We start from the raw sequence: 17807 nt of genomic DNA on the forward strand, positions 1-17807 counted from the left end.
GAAGAAAATTCAAAACAAAATTCACAATTAGAAAACGCAGAAAAAAACGTAGAAAACGCAGACGCAAAATCAAACTGTCCAAACTGTCGAAGCTGTCGAAACGTTTCGAAACAGGCGGCGGTGGCACTTTGAGCTGTAGCTGTAGCTGGAGCTGGAGCATTTCGGCCAACAAGTTGAGCGAAAGCAAAATTTCAACGTTTTGGCGCACAAGGAGAAGGAGTAGCAGCAGGAAAGGGAGGGAAAGTAATCCGAAGGGAGAGAAAAGACACCTCGGGCCAGGACTGCCGCGAGCAGGGTAAAAGTTTTGAACCTGAACGCTAAGCACGACGCACACAAAGCGGAGAAAAAGATAAACATAAGCAAACACAAACTCAGATACAGAATACCAGCATAGTAAAACCAAACTCGGACTAGACACAGATACAACCAACAAAAAAAAAGGAGGCGAAAGATAGATCTATCTGTCCACAGACTTCACTTAAACTTGAAATCACGCATACGGCACTGAGGCTCACTCGAAGGGGAACGAAGAGCGAAGCCAGCAAATCGCAGCAGAGGGTTGCTGAGGGGCAGACACACGAACAGAGAGAAAGAGAGTGCTGCAACCGAGAGAGATAGAAAGAAAGAGAGAGCCAAAGCAAAGCAGAGAGAGCCTGCTGCTGTTTGGCATCTTATGATGTCATCAGAGGAGTACGACGCGGACTGTTTCGGTTTGTATAGCGATGAGAGCACAACCGTGCTGCTGAAGGCGGCCGTCGTGGAGCAGCCGCAACCAACACACACAAGCAGCAACGGACATACGACACCAACACAGGCACAGGCACAGACACAGTCGCACACACAGACACAGTCGCAGATAAACGGCGGCGACAGCAGCGCCACGGCGAATTCCGGCGAGAGCAAAAGCGCGGCCGAAAAGGAACAGAAAGAGAAGGAACACACGAACGACTGCGACTCGGACGACTCGGACGACGTCGTGGTCGTGCTCGAAGGCTGCGAAGGCAGCAGCGACGGTAAAGCCACCGCCACCGCCACCGTCACCGGCGTCGCCAGCTTCGTCGCGAAGGCGGCGAACAGCAGCAACAGCAGCAGCAGCAGCAGCACCGCCACAACTCGTAGCAGTCGCAACCATCGCAGCCCGCGCAGCAGTCGGCAAATCATTCACTCTTCGGCCGTCGGCAAGACAACAACGTGCGCGGCTAAAAAATTGCAAGTGCAAGCAACAGCAACAGCAGCGACAGCCACTTCGAAGACTTTAAACGCGAGCGTCGTACCCGCATCCGTATCCGTACTCGGTAGTAATAGTGCAAGTGGAAGTAAAGTGAATCGTCGTTCGAGTCACAGATCCTTGAGCAAAGACAACCAACAACAGACAACAAGCTGCAACAGCAACAATCATAATAGCAACAACGGCGGCACAACGGCAAGCGCTGCTGGCTTCATGAGTAGCGCTGCTGCGGCCGCTGCGGGTGCCGCTGGTGGAGCCCTGTTCCAACCCCAACCGCAGGCCAGCACGGCCAACACGAGCCCAGCGCAGCTCAGTCTCAATCCCTCGAGCCACCACCAGTCCGCTGCAATCGGCGGTGGTCAACAGTCACCCGTAGCCAGCAGTAATTCTCCGGGCTCCGGATCTGGATCCGGCTCGGGCTCCGCCTCGTCACTGCTGACGGCTGCCTTTGGCAACCTGTTTGGCGGCTCCTCGGCCAAGATGCTGAACGAGCTGTTTGGCCGACAAATGAAGCAGGCCCAGGACGCGACCAGCGGCCTGCCCCAGAGCCTGGACAACGCCATGCTGGCCGCCGCCATGGAGACGGCCACCAGTGCTGAGTTACTGAGTGCCGCAGGCCTCGTTGGCAGCCTCAATGCCACCTCGAATGCCACATCCAAGCTGCTGCTGCAACACAACAACAACAGCATCCCAGGGAACAGCAGCAGCACGCCGCTGAGCAATGGTCTAAATGCCTCGATCTCCCCGGGATCCGCGCACAGTTCGAGCCACTCGCATCACGCCACATCCTCGCCCAAGGGCGGCAGCAGTCGTCGGGTGTCGGCCTGCAGTGATCGCTCCCTGGATGGAGCGGCCTCCGCTGCCGTCTGTGCCGCCGATGTGGCAGGAGGATCTCCGCCACGGGCTGCGTCGGTGAGCTCGCTCAATGGTGGCGCCAGCAGCGGTGATCAGCAGCTGCAGCACGACCTGGTGGCACATCACATGCTACGCAACATATTGCAGGGCAAGAAGGAGCTGATGCAGCTCGACCAGGAGCTGCGCACCGCCATGCAGCAGCAGCAGATGCAGCAGCAGGAGAAGGAGCAACAGCAACAGCAGCAACAGCAACAGCAGCTCCACCACACGAAGCTCAACAACAACAATAACAACAACAGTGTGGCAGCCACGAACAACAACAACAACATGGAGAGCATCAACCTGATCGAGGACACGGAAATGGCGGACATCAAGATCAAGAGCGAGCCACAGACGGTGTCACAACCGCAACAATCGCCGCACGGCAGCAGCCACAGCAGTCGCAGCGGCAGCGGCAGCCACAGCAGCAGCCACAGCCTGACCAGCGATGGGAGTCTGCGACGCAAGTCCTCCGACTCGATGGACAGCTCGGGCGCACGCGAAGAAGCGGAGGCCGATGGTGAGGACGAGACGGCAGTCAGAGAGAGCAGCGGAGTGGAGGAGCAGCAGCAGCAGCAGCTGCAGCTGACCACCAAGAAGGAGTCCATCGAGGACATGCTGGACGAGGCGGAGCTGCTGGGCATGCACTCGGCACGCGGCTCGGATCTGGAGTCGCTCGCCTCGCCCTCGCACTCGGATATGATGCTGCTGGACAACAGCAAGGACGATGTGCTGGATGACGACGAGGACGATGACTGTGTGGAGCAGAAGCGCGATCAGGGCTGCCTCAAGAAGCCCGGCATGGAGCTGAAGCGTGCCCGCGTCGAGAATATTGTCTCTGGTATGCGTTGCAGTCCCTCCTCCATTGTGCAGGCGGGACAGCTGCAGGTGAATGGTTGCAAGAAGCGGAAGCTTTACCAGCCGCAGCAGCATGCCATGGAGCGGTATGTGGCAGCCGCCGCTGGTCTCAACTTTGGCCTGAATCTGCAGAGCATGATGCTCGACCAGGACGACAGCGAGCAGTCGAACGAGCTGGAGTCGCCGCAGATCCAACAGAAGCGCGTTGAGAAGAATGCGCTCAAGTCGCAGCTGCGATCGATGCAGGAGCAGCTGGCTGAGATGCAGCAAAAGTACGTGCAGCTGTGCACCCGCATGGAGCAGGAGTCCGAGTGCCAGGAGCTGGACAATGACCAGGACGCCGAGCAGGACCTAGACCCAGAGCAGGAGCAAGAACAAGAGCAAGAGCAAGAGCAAGAACAGGACGTGCCCGAGCAGGACAATGGCAGCAGTGACAACATTGAGCTCTCGCCCTCCCCCACGCTCACAGGCGGCGACATCAGTCCCGCCCACAAGGAGGAGGCTGGCGGACAGGAGCGCGCCGGCTCCAGCTCACCAAAGCCCAAGACGGCGCTGAGCGAGAGCGGCGCTCCAACCAGCACCAATATGCTCTCCCAAATGATGTCCAAGATGATGTCCAGCAAGCTGCACAATCCCATGGTGGGGCATCCAGCCCTGCCACAGGGTTTCCCTCCGCTGCTGCAGCACATGGGCGACATGTCGCACGCGGCAGCCATGTATCAGCAGTTCTTCTTCGAGCAGGAGGCACGCATGGCCAAGGAGGCTGCCGAGCAGCAGCAGCAGCAGCAACAGCAGCAGCAGCAACAACAACAGCAGCAGCAGGCGCAGGAGCAGCAGCGTCGCTTCGAGCAGGAGCAGCAGGAGCAGCGCCGCAAGGAGGTGCAAGAGCAACAGCAGCAAATCCAGCGACAGCAGCAACATTTGCAGCAGTTGCAACAGCAGCAAATGGAGCAGCAGCAGCAACATGTTGCCACAGCGCCGCGACCCCCACAAATGCACCACCCGGCGCCGGCGAGACTGCCCACGCGACTGGGCGGAGCTGCGGCACACAACGCTCTGAAGTCGGAGTTGTCGGAGAAGTTCCAGATGCTGCGCAACAGCAACAACAGCTCAATGATGCGCATGTCCGGCACGGACCTCGAGGGCCTGGCGGATGTCCTCAAGTCGGAGATAACCACCTCGCTGTCGGCACTGGTGGACACGATCGTGACGCGGTTCGTCCATCAGCGAAGGCTGTTCAGCAAGCAGGCGGACTCTGTGACTGCGGCAGCTGAGCAGCTCAACAAGGATCTGCTGCTGGCATCGCAGATACTCGACCGCAAATCGCCGCGCACCAAAGTGGCGGACCGAGGAGGACCCGGAGCACAGAACGGCCCCACGCCGACCACACAATCAGGTAATAATGGTTCACTACTCCTAGCCCCTAGTCAAATGCCCCCCCAACCGACGCCAGCGGTGGTCGTGGCCAATGCACAGCAGCAACAGCAGCAGCAGCAGCAACAGCAGCAACAACAGAACGTGCAGCAGCAGCAGCAGCAGAGTGTGGTGCCGCCGCAACAGAATCCCCAGCAGCAGCAGCAACCGCCGAATGTGCAACATCTCCATGCCATGCCACCCAATTGCCAGCAGCTGATAGCCGCACCCCGCCTCAATGGCAACCAGCTGTCGTTTGCCTCCCCAGCCGCTGCTGCAGCCGCCGCAATGGGTCTGCAGATGCATCACGCTGCCGCAGCGGCAGCAATGTCCGCCCAACAGCAGCAGCAGCAGCAGCAGCAGCAACAGCAACAACAGAATGTGCAACAGCAACAGCAGGCGGTGGGGGATGGCAACAGTACTAACAACCAGAGCCAGGCGAATCCGACTAACAACAGTAGCATAAGTACCCTTAATATACCACCTCCTCACATTCGTCCTTCGCCCACAGCGGCTGCCATGTTCCAGGCGCCAAAGACGCCGCAGGGCATGAATCCGGTGGCCGCCGCCGCGCTCTACAACTCGATGACCGGACCCTTCTGCCTGCCACCCGATCAGCAGCAGCAGCAGCAGGCCGCACAGCAACAGCAGCAGCAGCAACAACAGCAACAAAGCTTGCAACAGCAGCAGCAGAGCGCACAGCAGACGCAGCAGCAGCTGGAGCAGAACGAGGCACTCAGTTTGGTGGTGACGCCAAAGAAGAAGCGCCACAAGGTCACCGATACGCGCATCACACCTCGCACCGTCAGCCGCATCCTGGCCCAGGATGGAGTCGTACCGCCCAATGGACCGCAAAACTCCACTCCCCTGCAGCAGCAACAACAGCAGCAGCAGCAGCAGCAGCCACCGTCGAATGGAGGAGGCAACAGCAACGCCACGCCCGCCCAGAGCCCAACAGGCAGGAGTCAGAGCGGAGGAGTGGTAGGAGGAGGAGCGTATCATCAGCAGCCACCGCCACCACCGCCGCCCATGATGCCAGTGTCCTTGCCAACATCGGTGGCCATTCCCAATCCCTCGCTGCACGAGTCCAAGGTCTTCTCGCCCTACAGTCCCTTCTTCAATCCACATGCGGGCGGGCAGCCGACAGCCGCCCAGATGCACCAGCACCAGCACCACCACCAGCACCAGATGAAGCTCTCCTCCAGTCCGCCCGGCAGCCTCGGAGCGCTGATGGACTCGCGCGACTCCCCGCCGCTGCCCCATCCGCCATCGATGCTGCATCCCGCCCTCCTAGCTGCCGCCCACCATGGCGGCTCGCCCGACTACAAGACCTGCCTGCGGGCCGTCATGGACGCCCAGGATCGCCAGTCCGAGTGCAACTCGGCGGACATGTCGTTCGACGGCATGCAGCCTACTATATCCTTTTTCAAACAGCAACAAGAGCAGTACGAGCAGCAGTCCATGCTGATGGTCAAGTGAGTTTTCCACTTAGTTCTATAGTGTGTGGCATAGAGAAAGAAAGAAAGAGAGAAAAGACAGAGCCAGAGAGAGAGAGAGAGAGAGAGAGAAGGTACTTAGCCCGTTCGACGGACAAAATGAAACCAATCAAGTGTCTTCTTCAGTCTTATTTATTTCCCCAACTAAATTCTTTTATAAAATGTAATCAAAACCTTATTTATTGGCAAACTGCTGCAACCCTTTCTCACTCTGGGGAAGGAGACCCTCAAGTCATCCACATCAACATCATCATAGTGGCAAAGGCAAAGGCAAAGGCAGTACCCCCCAGTAGCAGTCGTCGTAGTCGTGGTAGACCTCTTGGCCAGGTCCGGGTTGCATTTTGCAACAGTAGAGAAATCAGAAAAACGAAACGGAAAAATCAATGATGAACCAGCCCAAGCCCAAGCACAAGCACAAGCCAATCGACTGCACTCGTTACCCTCTTTTAGCCCGACTCTTGGCCCTACACTTGGATGTGTATTTCAATCAGTTAGATGCCGTAGCAGGGGGCTTTGCATTGCCTGCCTCTGGCACCCTTAGACGTTCATTATTGGCACTCGAAAGTGCAGCTCTCCCCCCGCCTCCGACCAAGTTAGACATTTGCCAATCGAAGCAGCAGGCCTCTGCCTCTTGCCTCTTCTATGCCGTTCTATGCCACTCACGAACATGGAAATTTGGAAAGACAATCGACCATCATAACACACCCTCTCTACCACACAAAATCTAGCAAGCATTGCGAATCCTTGACTCCTTTGCACTCTTCTACATTGACACCGATGCACCTGCGCAAGGCCAAACTGATGTTCTTCTGGGTCCGCTATCCAAGCTCCGCGGTCCTCAAGATGTACTTCCCGGACATCAAGTTCAACAAGAACAATACAGCACAATTGGTGAAATGGTTCTCGAATTTCCGGTAAGTAATCTTCGCCCCTTAGACCCATGACACCACAATGCCTTTAACTACTATATAACTTCCCCCAACTATCTATGAACAGCATTCATTTTTATGATTTCATTTGTCGCTTGATATCCTTTTTGAGTTGCACTATGATTTCGAGTTTGAGTTAGACTATCGAGTGTCGAATCACCTGTCGAAGCATCAGCCCCACGCCCAGTCCTAGCTGTCATTCCACGTGCCCCCACCAAACACTGTGCACCTCCGACTGTCAATTCTGTCTATGAAATTGCGCAAGAAGTTGCCAAAAAGAGCACAAGAAGCAAGCAGCACAAGGGAAAACGACAGCTGCTCCTCATTCAGTTCTAGAGTTTCTCGTTCCTCAAGTGAGGTAGGCCCAGCCCGCATGCAGCAAATGCCCGTGATTTGCGCGCCAAATCCATGCCACATCTGTCGCTGTGATAGAGAGGGAGAGCGAGAACGTGGCACAAAGGTTCACCTGGATTCTTTTGGTTTTTCACCCCTCTATCAAGTCGGCAGCTTAGCAGCTGTCCGTCCGCAGTTCCTGCTACGTCTCCGTTATGTCTAAGACATGCCCAACGTCTTAAGGAATTGTGTGTGTGTCGCGTCCTCCCTTACAGCCTTAGCCCTGTGTCCTTTCCCTTTCTGTCTTCGGGTGTTTTCCCTACCTGCGCACTGCGCAGCAGTACAATGCCCGAACCGAAGACAACAACAAATCATAGCATGGCACGCTCGCTACGGCTCCGGCTCCGGCTCCGGCTCGGGCTTCGTTCTTTTCTGTCGGAATTTCTTGCACCTTTTGTTGCTTTTGTTCTGTGCTGAGCAGAGGATAAGGAATGGGATTTCTTCCTTGGGGTAGCAATCAACCCCTTTGCTTGCTTAAGCGGCTACCCCGATTGAATCTTGACTAGATTTTGCATGGGAAATCTTATCTTGTTGTCTTCGACTTTTCGGTTGTCTGAAGGTTAAAATGGGTGGGAATATTTTTTGATTTTCTAGCGGCTTTCTGATTGTTTACTTCCTCGTTTTACGTTTTACGACCCCCCATCCTCGTTTGCTTTTAGGGTTGATACATGTAACGGCTTTTCGTTCCCTATTCCTTTGTAAAACTTTTGTTTCCCTCTTGCATTTCCATTTTTGAGCTTTAGTTTCGTTAAAATGAGATTTAGTTTTCGAAATGCCTCTAACTATATTTATCACCCCTGCCCACAAGGAACTGTTGAATAACTTGCAACAGTTTTGCAGCAATCTCTCTTAGCCATAGTCTCAAACATTTATTAGTTGCCCCACACACACACACACAGCCACACACAGCCACACACAGCCACACACAGCTACAAGACACACAGCAGCACAAGATACAGCAGACACTGGGCATGGAGTGGCCTCTAATAACATGTTGCTTGAAGAGCTGCCCGCCTGCCACTTAAGCAAGATGCCTGCCCCACACACACACTGTTGCTCCCCTAACAGTCATAGGATGCTGATGAGCTGGCACTTGAGCTTGGAGAGCGGAAAAGTGTGAAACGGCGGCTAAGAAACTTGCGGCATGCATATTAAAAAGTGTTGCCTACTTAAGTGGTGCATCATACTGGTCCCCCCGCCCCACCACACCCCAGCACACACACACACACATGCAGACTGTACTGCTGGCTAATTAACAAAAGTGCCTTTTGTTGGGCTGGTCCTCAAGCAGGCCACTTATATAATTGCATTAGCTGCAGTAACTTCTTTTTGCGTTGTGTTGTGCCTTTTGAAAAATGCAAATAATGAAAAGAAAGCAGCCAAAGGACATGCATGCATTCACACACACACGCACAAAGACACTCACACACTCCTGGCAGGCTAATTAGTTTGTTTGCCTGGATGCGAGACCCCCAGTGTTGGCTTTCTTTTGGCCGCTTTTCAACGCCGGCAACAGCTACTTGAGAGTCGCGTCGAAGAACCAGAAAGAGCCTGAAGAGCGCAGTAGGAGCGCCCTACCAGATACAAAAAAAAGGCGCTCAAGGATGCAGGCAGCCCCACATATACACCTACACACTGTCATAGATGCTGTTCTTTTTACGTGTTTTGTGTTTTGTGTCTCATCGAGGAGCCGCTCTTTTCCTCTCTTCTGTTTTCTGTTTTTATATGAGGTTAAGTGTCCTTTTGGCGCTCTACACCCCCCGACCCCACCACCCCAACCCCTGTAGCCGCGTGAAAAGATCTTGCTGACAAAAACCAACAACAACAACAACAGCAACCACACATGCATACACACAGCGACACACACCTAGACACATGACACTTTTGACACACACACCCAACAAATATTCACATGGTTCCTGTATGTATTTAGACGTATATGACTTAAACCAGATGCCTCTATATATAGATACATATAAAGTGTTGTCAATTACTTCATTAATGTATGAGGTAGAGATGTCTGCATATGTGTGGGTGAGTATGTGTGAGCTTATTAATTTACAAAAAAAAAAAACCAAATATGAAAAAAAATACATTCGTTCTGCTCGCTCTCGTATTTTGTATCTGTAAACGTACTTCCGAGTGGCACTTCTGAAAGAAAGAAGGAGCAAAAGGAGACGCGAAGAAGGAGACACACGCACACACACACCCACACACACACATGCATACACGCAGTGATATTACCCCCCCTTCAAACCTTCTACCTGTCATACAAATGCATTCACCAATGCCACATGGAGAGCAGAGAGCACCCTCGAAACGGGGAAACGCTTGCCTGCCCCTCAACGAGAGGCGTCCCCTGGCGCATCTGCCCCACCAAATAAATGGGCTACGAAAAAATAGAATACGAGTAAAAACTAATTAGTTGCAAGCGGCAAGCACTTCCGTCAAGCCTCGACGCCATTTTCAGTTGCAGTTTGCAGGTTGCAGATTGCAGGTTTTAGAGCTTATTATCTAAATTAAGTGGCGCATTCCATGCTGGCAGGTGGCATGTTGGCATGCTGCAGTTGCAGCTGCAGCTGCAGTAAGCTAAAGCTGAAGCTTCCTTTTCCTGCCTCACGTGTGTAGGTGTGCTGGCTGGCATCATCGCCTCAAGCTCTTTTCGCACCAGCCACAAAGCTAATTGCATTAAAACAAACAAATTTTTCAGCCCCCACAACCCTCGAAACACTTGTGCCACCAACACAAACACCCCCCAACCCCGATACACACAAAGAACTGAGGCGGGGCATGAGATGAGGGCAATCCCTAATAACTATGGACACAAGGATCCACTTCCACTTCCACATTCACATCCACCCGCTCGATGCCCGATCCAGAGACAATGAACTGTCACATGAAACTGTCACACAGCGATTCCTTTCTTTGGCACGGCCAAGCCGTCATCGCCTCATTATGATGCCTCCTCGCTTCAATTGTAGGAGCTGCAGCCTCAGCCTCAGCCACAGCCCCCAACCATCAACCCATAACCATCATCAACCCTTTCCTCATTCACCACTCCAACTCCTCGCCTGCTGTTCAAGTGCGCGTGGCGGCCGCCTCCGGGGAGCTGGCGACAGGCACAGGGACTGTGGACTGGGGACTGGGGGACCCTTGCCAGCAAACGGCAAAGATTTTCTATTTGCACATTTTCTGCGCTTATTGTTTGGAAAAATCAACACGAGCGCACTCGCACAACATGAGAAATGCATTTGCTACTGGGAAATCTTAAAATTAGCGCGATTATCGGAGCGTTGTCAAGTGCGGCAGTGGCAGGGGATCGCAGGATGCCTTTCCAGCACAAAAAAGACAACAATTAGTGTGCGAGGCACACAATGCAGTCGGAGTCGGGCAGCAACGACTGCCGGCAGGCATTAGGCAAAGACAAGCAATCACTTACAGTCTCCAAGCAAAAGGCAGCACCCCCACCACCTACTCCTGCGCCCCGACTATCCCCCTGCGAGTGGTAGGGCCCCGCCGCACACAAATCACTTGACTAAACAAGGCGACACAGAAGCAGCAGCAGTGGTAGCAGTGCCAGTAGCAGTGGCAGTAGCAGAAGCACACTGCACTTGCTAATTAAATCCCCAACCCCCAGTAGAAGCCACCACTTCCCAAGGCACCCCCTAAGCCCACACTGCTCCATGCTCCCTGCTCCAGCACCGACCGCAATAAGAAGATGCCACTGCCACGACTTGCAATTGTTATTGCACCACCACCAGCACCACAGACTCCAGCGCAGCTTTAGCCGCTGCTGCTGCCGCTGCTGCACATTTGAGATTTATTAAAAATTCTTTACATACTCACACACACACTCACTCACAGAAACATGCAACGACAGACAGGAGCGATGAGTCTTTTGGGGAGTGCGCGCCTAAGAGTATGCAGCAAATTATTAATAATGTCATATTCAAACAGCGATTCAATATAATGCAAGGACCGCCCGCCTGCCCCTCTTAGAAAACAGACAACTTGAGTGAGCCAAATAGAAATTAATCCAGACAAAGATAATGATTGTGTGAGAGAGAAAGAGAGAGAGAGAGAGAGAGAGAGTGACAAGATTTCCTTTGAATTTGGTTACCTAATTTAGGACTGTTTTTCCTGAGTTTTTGCGTTTCGCTCTTTTGTTTAATACTTTTGGTTTTGGTTTCATCGTTGATTTGATTTTTGAGTTTTGAGTACGAATTTTTGTAAATTTGAATGCTGTCCATGAATAAACCCCCCACCGAAAACAACCAATCCCACATCATAGAATAGAAAAAAATAACAAAAAAACAACCAACAAGCTGATACAACCAGAATACTGACCAAAACCAAACATATTCCTCATCTACGCATCTGCAGAGAATTCTACTACATACAAATGGAGAAATATGCACGACAAGCTGTCACCGAAGGCATCAAGACACCCGATGATCTGTTGATTGCTGGAGATAGTGAATTGTATCGCGTGCTCAATTTGCACTACAATCGCAATAATCACATTGAGGTATGCCAATAACCACGCCTACACCCACACTAACTCTAACATTAACACAAAAACTCCCCAACGAGCAATCATTGAAGCTGCAGGTAAACACTGTACAGTGAGCATCACCCACCCCCTGTAGAGTGTTTACCTCTAGAATCAATCAATCAATCACACTAAAACCACTAAGCTACAACCAACACTAAAACACTTCTCTGGGAGCAAAACGTTTGCTAATCGTAATTCGTACTTCGGCCATCGACAGGTACCCCAAAACTTCCGCTTCGTCGTTGAACAGACTCTGCGGGAGTTTTTCCGTGCAATACAGGGTGGCAAAGACACCGAGCAGTCGTGGAAGAAGTCCATATACAAGATCATATCTCGCATGGACGACCCCGTGCCCGAGTACTTCAAGTCGCCAAATTTTTTAGAACAGCTGGAATAAGTGGAGGAGTTGGCCTTGCCAGCGCTGCCCACGCTGCCAATGCCCCTGGCAATGCCAATTCAAATGCCACCGCCCACACATACCAAGAATCCAGCTACTATGACTACTACAATATCTACAGCTTCAACAGCCACAACATCGAGGGCCGGCAGCAGCAATACGAAGGCGAGGCGCAGACCAAAGCTAAAAGGCTAAATCTGCGCAAGAAGTACCACTGGATATGACCACCACCAAAAAAATAAAACTAACGAAACGAAAGAAGAAAAGATGAGAAGATGAAAACCAGCACAGAATACGTTATCAAAGAGAGATCGCTAAAAGAGAGCAAAGAGAGAAGATAAGCTGAGAAGTTTACACGAGTCAAAACCGCGTTTAGGCCACGAGCAATTCCGGGGAGCAGTCTCCCGAGCCGCAAAATATTTTTCAAAAAATTTCCATGACAACTACACCAACACTGCATACATACATACACACATATACATACACTCAGCGAAAGAGAAGAAGAAATAAGTAAAGAGAAAAAGGGAGATGAAGAAAATAAGATGCGAGCTTCGATCGCATCCAATGCTAAAACCAAAACTAAAAACTAAAAACTGAAAAAACTAAAACTAAACATAGAGCAGCAAGTCTTAATCTTATGTGAAATAGTGCAAATTGAAACCTGAGCCACAACCACTCCGACATACACACATACCGTGCGCGTACTTTGTAGGCAGTGTAAACTGTTGATCAAACCTGTACTCGTCGCCGTAGCCGTTGGTTTGTTAGATGAAATTTTTTTGAAAATATTTACAAAACATTTTACGTATACAGATATTTAACAAATAGTTGAGCCGTCTATTGATCTACCGAAAGTTGACACACAAACAACATTCCACATACACAAGAAAAACACACACAAACAAATCACACATTCCACCCACAAACACACACACACACATCGGTACAAAGTGTGTGTTCATTTGAGAGCGAAGAGCGCTCTGCGAAAGCGGACAGCACTGCTTGGCAGACCGCTCTTCGGCAAAGCAGTTTCCCTGCAGTTGCGGCGTTCACTGCTTCGCGCACTGCTTTTTAAAAGCAGTCGCTGCACTGACGCCGAAAGTAAGGGAATATGAAGGAAACCCCTCCCCACCCACCCCCCACAATTCTTAACCCTTAAGCATATATTCGATGTCTATTAAGCGAAAACTAAACAAAAACAAAAATTACCAAAAAACCAAAAAACCAAAACAAAAAAAACACAAAAGAAAGGTTAAGAAAAAGCAAAAAAACTATTTAGATTTATAGATGATACACATATGTATGCAGCGGACAGCGGGCGTTAGGGTAGATAATTGATAATTTTATTGGTTTTACGTTATGCGGAGAACCATTTTGACCAAAGTTAATTGTTAACACGAATCCCTTGAGTGCGGCTTATTTTTAATCAATTCTTTTACTTTATTGCGCGCCTATTACAGCACGCCTCTTAATTTTTATGAATCACCTTAAACACAAACACACACACACACAACACACACAATCACACACACACACACACACACTAGTCTGTTATTTATGTACATAATTTATGAATTTAGTTAAGTTAAAGATTTAGTTTAATTTACTTTACATTTACATATTACTTGGCCTTGAGTTGCAACAAAACAAAATATACACGAAACACACGAAAAAATTAAATTACAAACATATATGGTTTTACTTTATTGTTATTTTCTCTATTGTATGGTTATATTATGGTCCCATTATATCCGCTGGCTGGCAGTGATTACGTCCTCGATCATGCACTCTCACACATCAGCAGCACAGCAGACTCAACATGGAGAGTGGGCGGGTTAAGAGGGATATGTTTGCTCTCTCCAAGTCCCATCAAATTGGGCTAGGGGTGAGCAAACCCAACTGTTGCCACACCAGCGGCAGCATCATCAATTACATCATCGAATCATCGAATGTTATTACACATCAACATACAGCAAATACCAAAAGCATATTCCTCAAAAGACGCAGGACGACGAAGCGAAAGTAACCTTTTCGGCCCCATATTTGCTACGAGGAGTTCATCCAGCCAGCCAGCAGTCAGCCCTGAAGCAGTTCTGAAGCCCTATCGCCCCCTGTTGCAAGTTTAGATTAGATGGGAACACCGCTATGAGGCAAGAGAGATAGAGAGAGAGAGAGAGAAACGAGCACCCAGCAAACCTTTCGGCCACACCAAGCATACGAAATTATTGAACAATAGATGAATTTTAGCTAAAACTAAATTGAAACGAATAAACAAGTTTTTAGGCTTAACCAGAGGAGTGTTCCACACCCCACCACATCGGTGAGGGGGGGGGGGAGCAGAGCGAAATTTGATTGCACTTTGGCGTAATTATGACAAAATTAGTCGAGTATAAGACGGAAGGTTCCTAGTCTGACGGAAGAGAGATTTCAAATTGGTTAGAATTGAAATTAAAATTGAAAATTGAAAATTCGAATTGAAATTTTGGATACTTACGAGTAGAATGAACAAACAAAAAATGCATTTGCGAAATTAGAGTTTAGGGAATCGTACAAAAACCAAAAGCAAAAACAAAAACAAAAAGCTAATCGAACTGCAGTTTAAGTTGAACCTATTGCATTTTACATTTATAATCCATTGAGAAATTGAGTTCCCTGATATGTATTATGAGTTGTCATGATTTTCTTATCCCATCTGAGCAGAGCAGAGCAGAGCAGAGCAGAAGTCGAAATTCTAGTCCGGATATCGTTGATTGTTAATGCCTTTACGAAATTTATTGGAGAAGCAACTTCTTTTTGGCAATGAAGTTGAAGTTTGATCTAAATCTAAATACAATTGTAACTGATTTTGTGATAAAATGAAAAAAAAACTAAATAAACATCTAACTAACTAACTAACAAACAAACAAAAATCGAAGTAACAGCAATTATGTTTCGGATAAAACCAATATGGAGAACCCACTCCATACGAAATTATTGATTGATTTTAAAAATAGTTAATTGAGAAAAAAGAGAACCCTTTAGGCAATTTAAGGCGTATTAACAATAAACGTTTGGCTAACCAAAAACTTTTAGGCAAAATTTTATAATTAAGCAAAATTCAAAAGCGAAAAAACGAAAACGTGAAATATCGAGAGCAACGTCGAAATTCAGAGAGAAAAAACAGTTTATTCAAATCAGAGTTAATGTTCTGTTAATGTTTCAGTTTGTATCAGTATCAGTTGAAGCCATCGCTTTCTTTCCTTTCCTTAACCAAGTGGATGGATCGTTGAATCGATCGTAGAAGCTAGGAATGATGAATGAACCGAAAATACATACGTACCACTCATACACACACTTGAACACTTGAACACATTGAATACATGCGTATATATAATGCAACATAAATACATATTTCATACATTTATACTAACATTAACATTAACAAAAACATACTTAAGCATAAGTCAAGTCAAGTCAAAACTAAAACAAAAAACAAAACAAAAAAAAAGAGACTCGTCTCTAACGATAATTGGTTAATAAAAGCGAAATTCATTGAGAAAACAGAAACCACATGACGGCGCTTGGATTTTTATTTAACAAAATTAACAAAACAAAAAAAACTCCCACAAATCCTTTGGCTATTTATGAAATCCCAAACACTTTTACGTTCAACTTCCCCCATCTGAGAGCAACCAAACTCCGTCAGAAGCTTTCGGCAATTGTCACAGATCAGATCAGATAAAAATTGGAATTGATTGGCAAGCACTACACAACACACATCACTAACCGTTAACCAACACTACTACAGCTACTGCAGCGAAAGCTGCAACAACTAATCGGTGGAGCGCTGAGACGAGAGCGAAGGGTAAGCAAAAGTCAACTACATTTTAATCACTTCCTGTTGAGCAGAGAACAAACCAAGACAAAAGCGAGTCTACTCCTGGCCCATTCACAGGCAGCAGCAGCAACAACTTTCAGGCCTCGCCCCCCTCATAGAGGCAGCCACCAAAAGTTCGGCCACATCTTTCGAGCAACCGAAAAACATAGTGTTTAGTTTCTACACAGCAATCTTTCGGTGTTGGTAAATTCCAAAAAGAAAATAAACAGAGTCCAGCCATAGCCCAAGAGCAAAGTTCGATTATAGTTTCCATTTGCTGCCCTGTGGAACGGTCAGGCCATGTACAGTTTACACCCGACCCAAAATCAAAGTCAAAGCACGGCATAGGCCAGGACTTAAGTTAGCCTAAGCATAGAATAATGTTACAGCCAGCCAGCAGGATCAACCAGGATACACACACCGACAGAGCCAAGCCGGAAGCGGAAGCATCTAGCACATCAACCCAAGCAATGATCAATGAAACGATTTCATTCACTGATCAAACGATAGACAGAGCGAGCAGAGCAAAGCACAGCAAACTAAACTTAAAGCATAATGAAAACTACGAAAAAACGAACCGAACATGATGGATAGACAGAAGACAGACAGAATGATGATCGAAGCAGCAGAAGCAGAAACAGAAACAGAAGATGGAAGCGAGAGATCGAAATGAATGATGATGGCGAGATAAGTATATACCTACTACACGTAAACCAATTACCAAATATAAATGCAGACGCAGCCATATGCAATTTTAATTAGATTTTAAAAGCATTAATACCGCAAAATACCAAGCAAACCCAAAACCAAAAAACTAAAAAACAAAATACCAACAATTACCGATTACTGATTACCGCATATACGAGAGAAAAACCGATACAGAGAATGATCATAATTGTACATAGCGACATTTAAATACAACTACATACACGTAACTAAAATATTACTACAGTTTAAGCATAAGCAGATCCCTCAGAGACCCAGCCCCGAACTCCATATCGAAGTTACTCAAAGGCCAGGGCCAGGCGAGGCTTCGACCATAGCTTTACAAGCATTCAAAATGCGCGCAGGCCGATTCTCAGGCAGTAAGATATAGCGGGAGAGATGTGCCAAACCACCCCCCCAAACAATCGGTATATATATCAAACAGAAATCCTCCCCAAATACACATACACACACTCCAGAAAACACAAGCCACTCACATATGTATGTAGTCAAGTGAAAATCAAAGCAAATCTATTCGTAACTTCAAACTTCCAGTATAAATAAGTTAATTAAACATCCTTATTTGAGAAAACATCTGATCACAAGCGAATGAATGAAACAACTAAAGCAAAAACAAACTATCGAAAGTCAAACGAAAATTTGCAGTTTTGGTATAAAAGAAGAAGAAAAACAAAAACAACAAAAAAACTAAACGAAAAAGAATAAATGATTGCGTTTTTTTAGTAGCAAACGCGATTCTCAAAATTCCCAATAACTTTTGGCCCAATAATCGAAAGAAAATCAAAATCCAAATGTTTGAAAGTAAAATTTTTATCACTTATTTCGCGTAGGAAGAATCACAAAGAGAGAAGAAAGAGAAGTAGACAGAGAGAGAGAGAGTGAGATGAAGAAAGTGACATTTTATGGCGTTGCAGTGTCCACCCTGCAGTGAGATCCGTTTAGGAAGTGGCACTTGTACCGCCATTTTTTGTTCCACAAACTGCAATAGAGCAGCGCACGGTGTCCATACACTTTCGGCCAGCACCGTGCGTCTGCACCCAACGGATTAAGTTCAACAAACAA

The 17807-nt window shown here is 48.5% G+C and overlaps 1 protein-coding gene across 4 annotated transcripts; it reads left to right on the top strand.

Moving 5' to 3' along the window:
* The first annotated feature begins 622 nt into the window (after positions 1-622).
* On the top strand, positions 623-13379 carry LOC117586072 (homeobox protein prospero). Of its 4 annotated transcripts, none has more exons than XM_034275925.1 (6): positions 623-1005; positions 1075-4376; positions 4905-5868; positions 6618-6803; positions 11595-11739; positions 11984-12163. In XM_034275925.1, exons 1-6 carry the CDS (start codon positions 674-676, stop codon positions 12161-12163), a joined length of 5109 nt encoding a protein of 1702 aa, XP_034131816.1. In that variant the 5' UTR covers positions 623-673. The 4 variants fall into 4 exon arrangements, with proteins under 4 accessions (XP_034131816.1, XP_034131817.1, XP_034131815.1 ...); XM_034275926.1 differs by having other exon boundaries at positions 4905-5809; positions 6649-6803; XM_034275924.1 differs by having other exon boundaries at positions 1075-1234; positions 1373-5809; positions 6649-6803.
* Positions 13380-17807: the final 4428 nt, after the last annotated feature.

Source organism: Drosophila guanche, unplaced genomic scaffold, assembly GCF_900245975.1.
Source record: "Drosophila guanche unplaced genomic scaffold, DGUA_6, whole genome shotgun sequence".
Classification (NCBI taxonomy): Eukaryota; Metazoa; Arthropoda; class Insecta; order Diptera; family Drosophilidae; genus Drosophila; species Drosophila guanche.

Coding starts and splice junctions, on each gene's coding strand:
- LOC117586072 (XM_034275923.1), top strand. CDS start 674: ATGATGTCATCAGAGGAGTACGACGCGGACTGTTTCGGTTTGTATAGC. Junction 6,804..11,594: donor AAATGGTTCTCGAATTTCCG/GTAAGTAATCTT, acceptor ACGCATCTGCAG/AGAATTCTACTACATACAAA. Junction 11,740..11,983: donor ATCGCAATAATCACATTGAG/GTATGCCAATAA, acceptor GGCCATCGACAG/GTACCCCAAAACTTCCGCTT.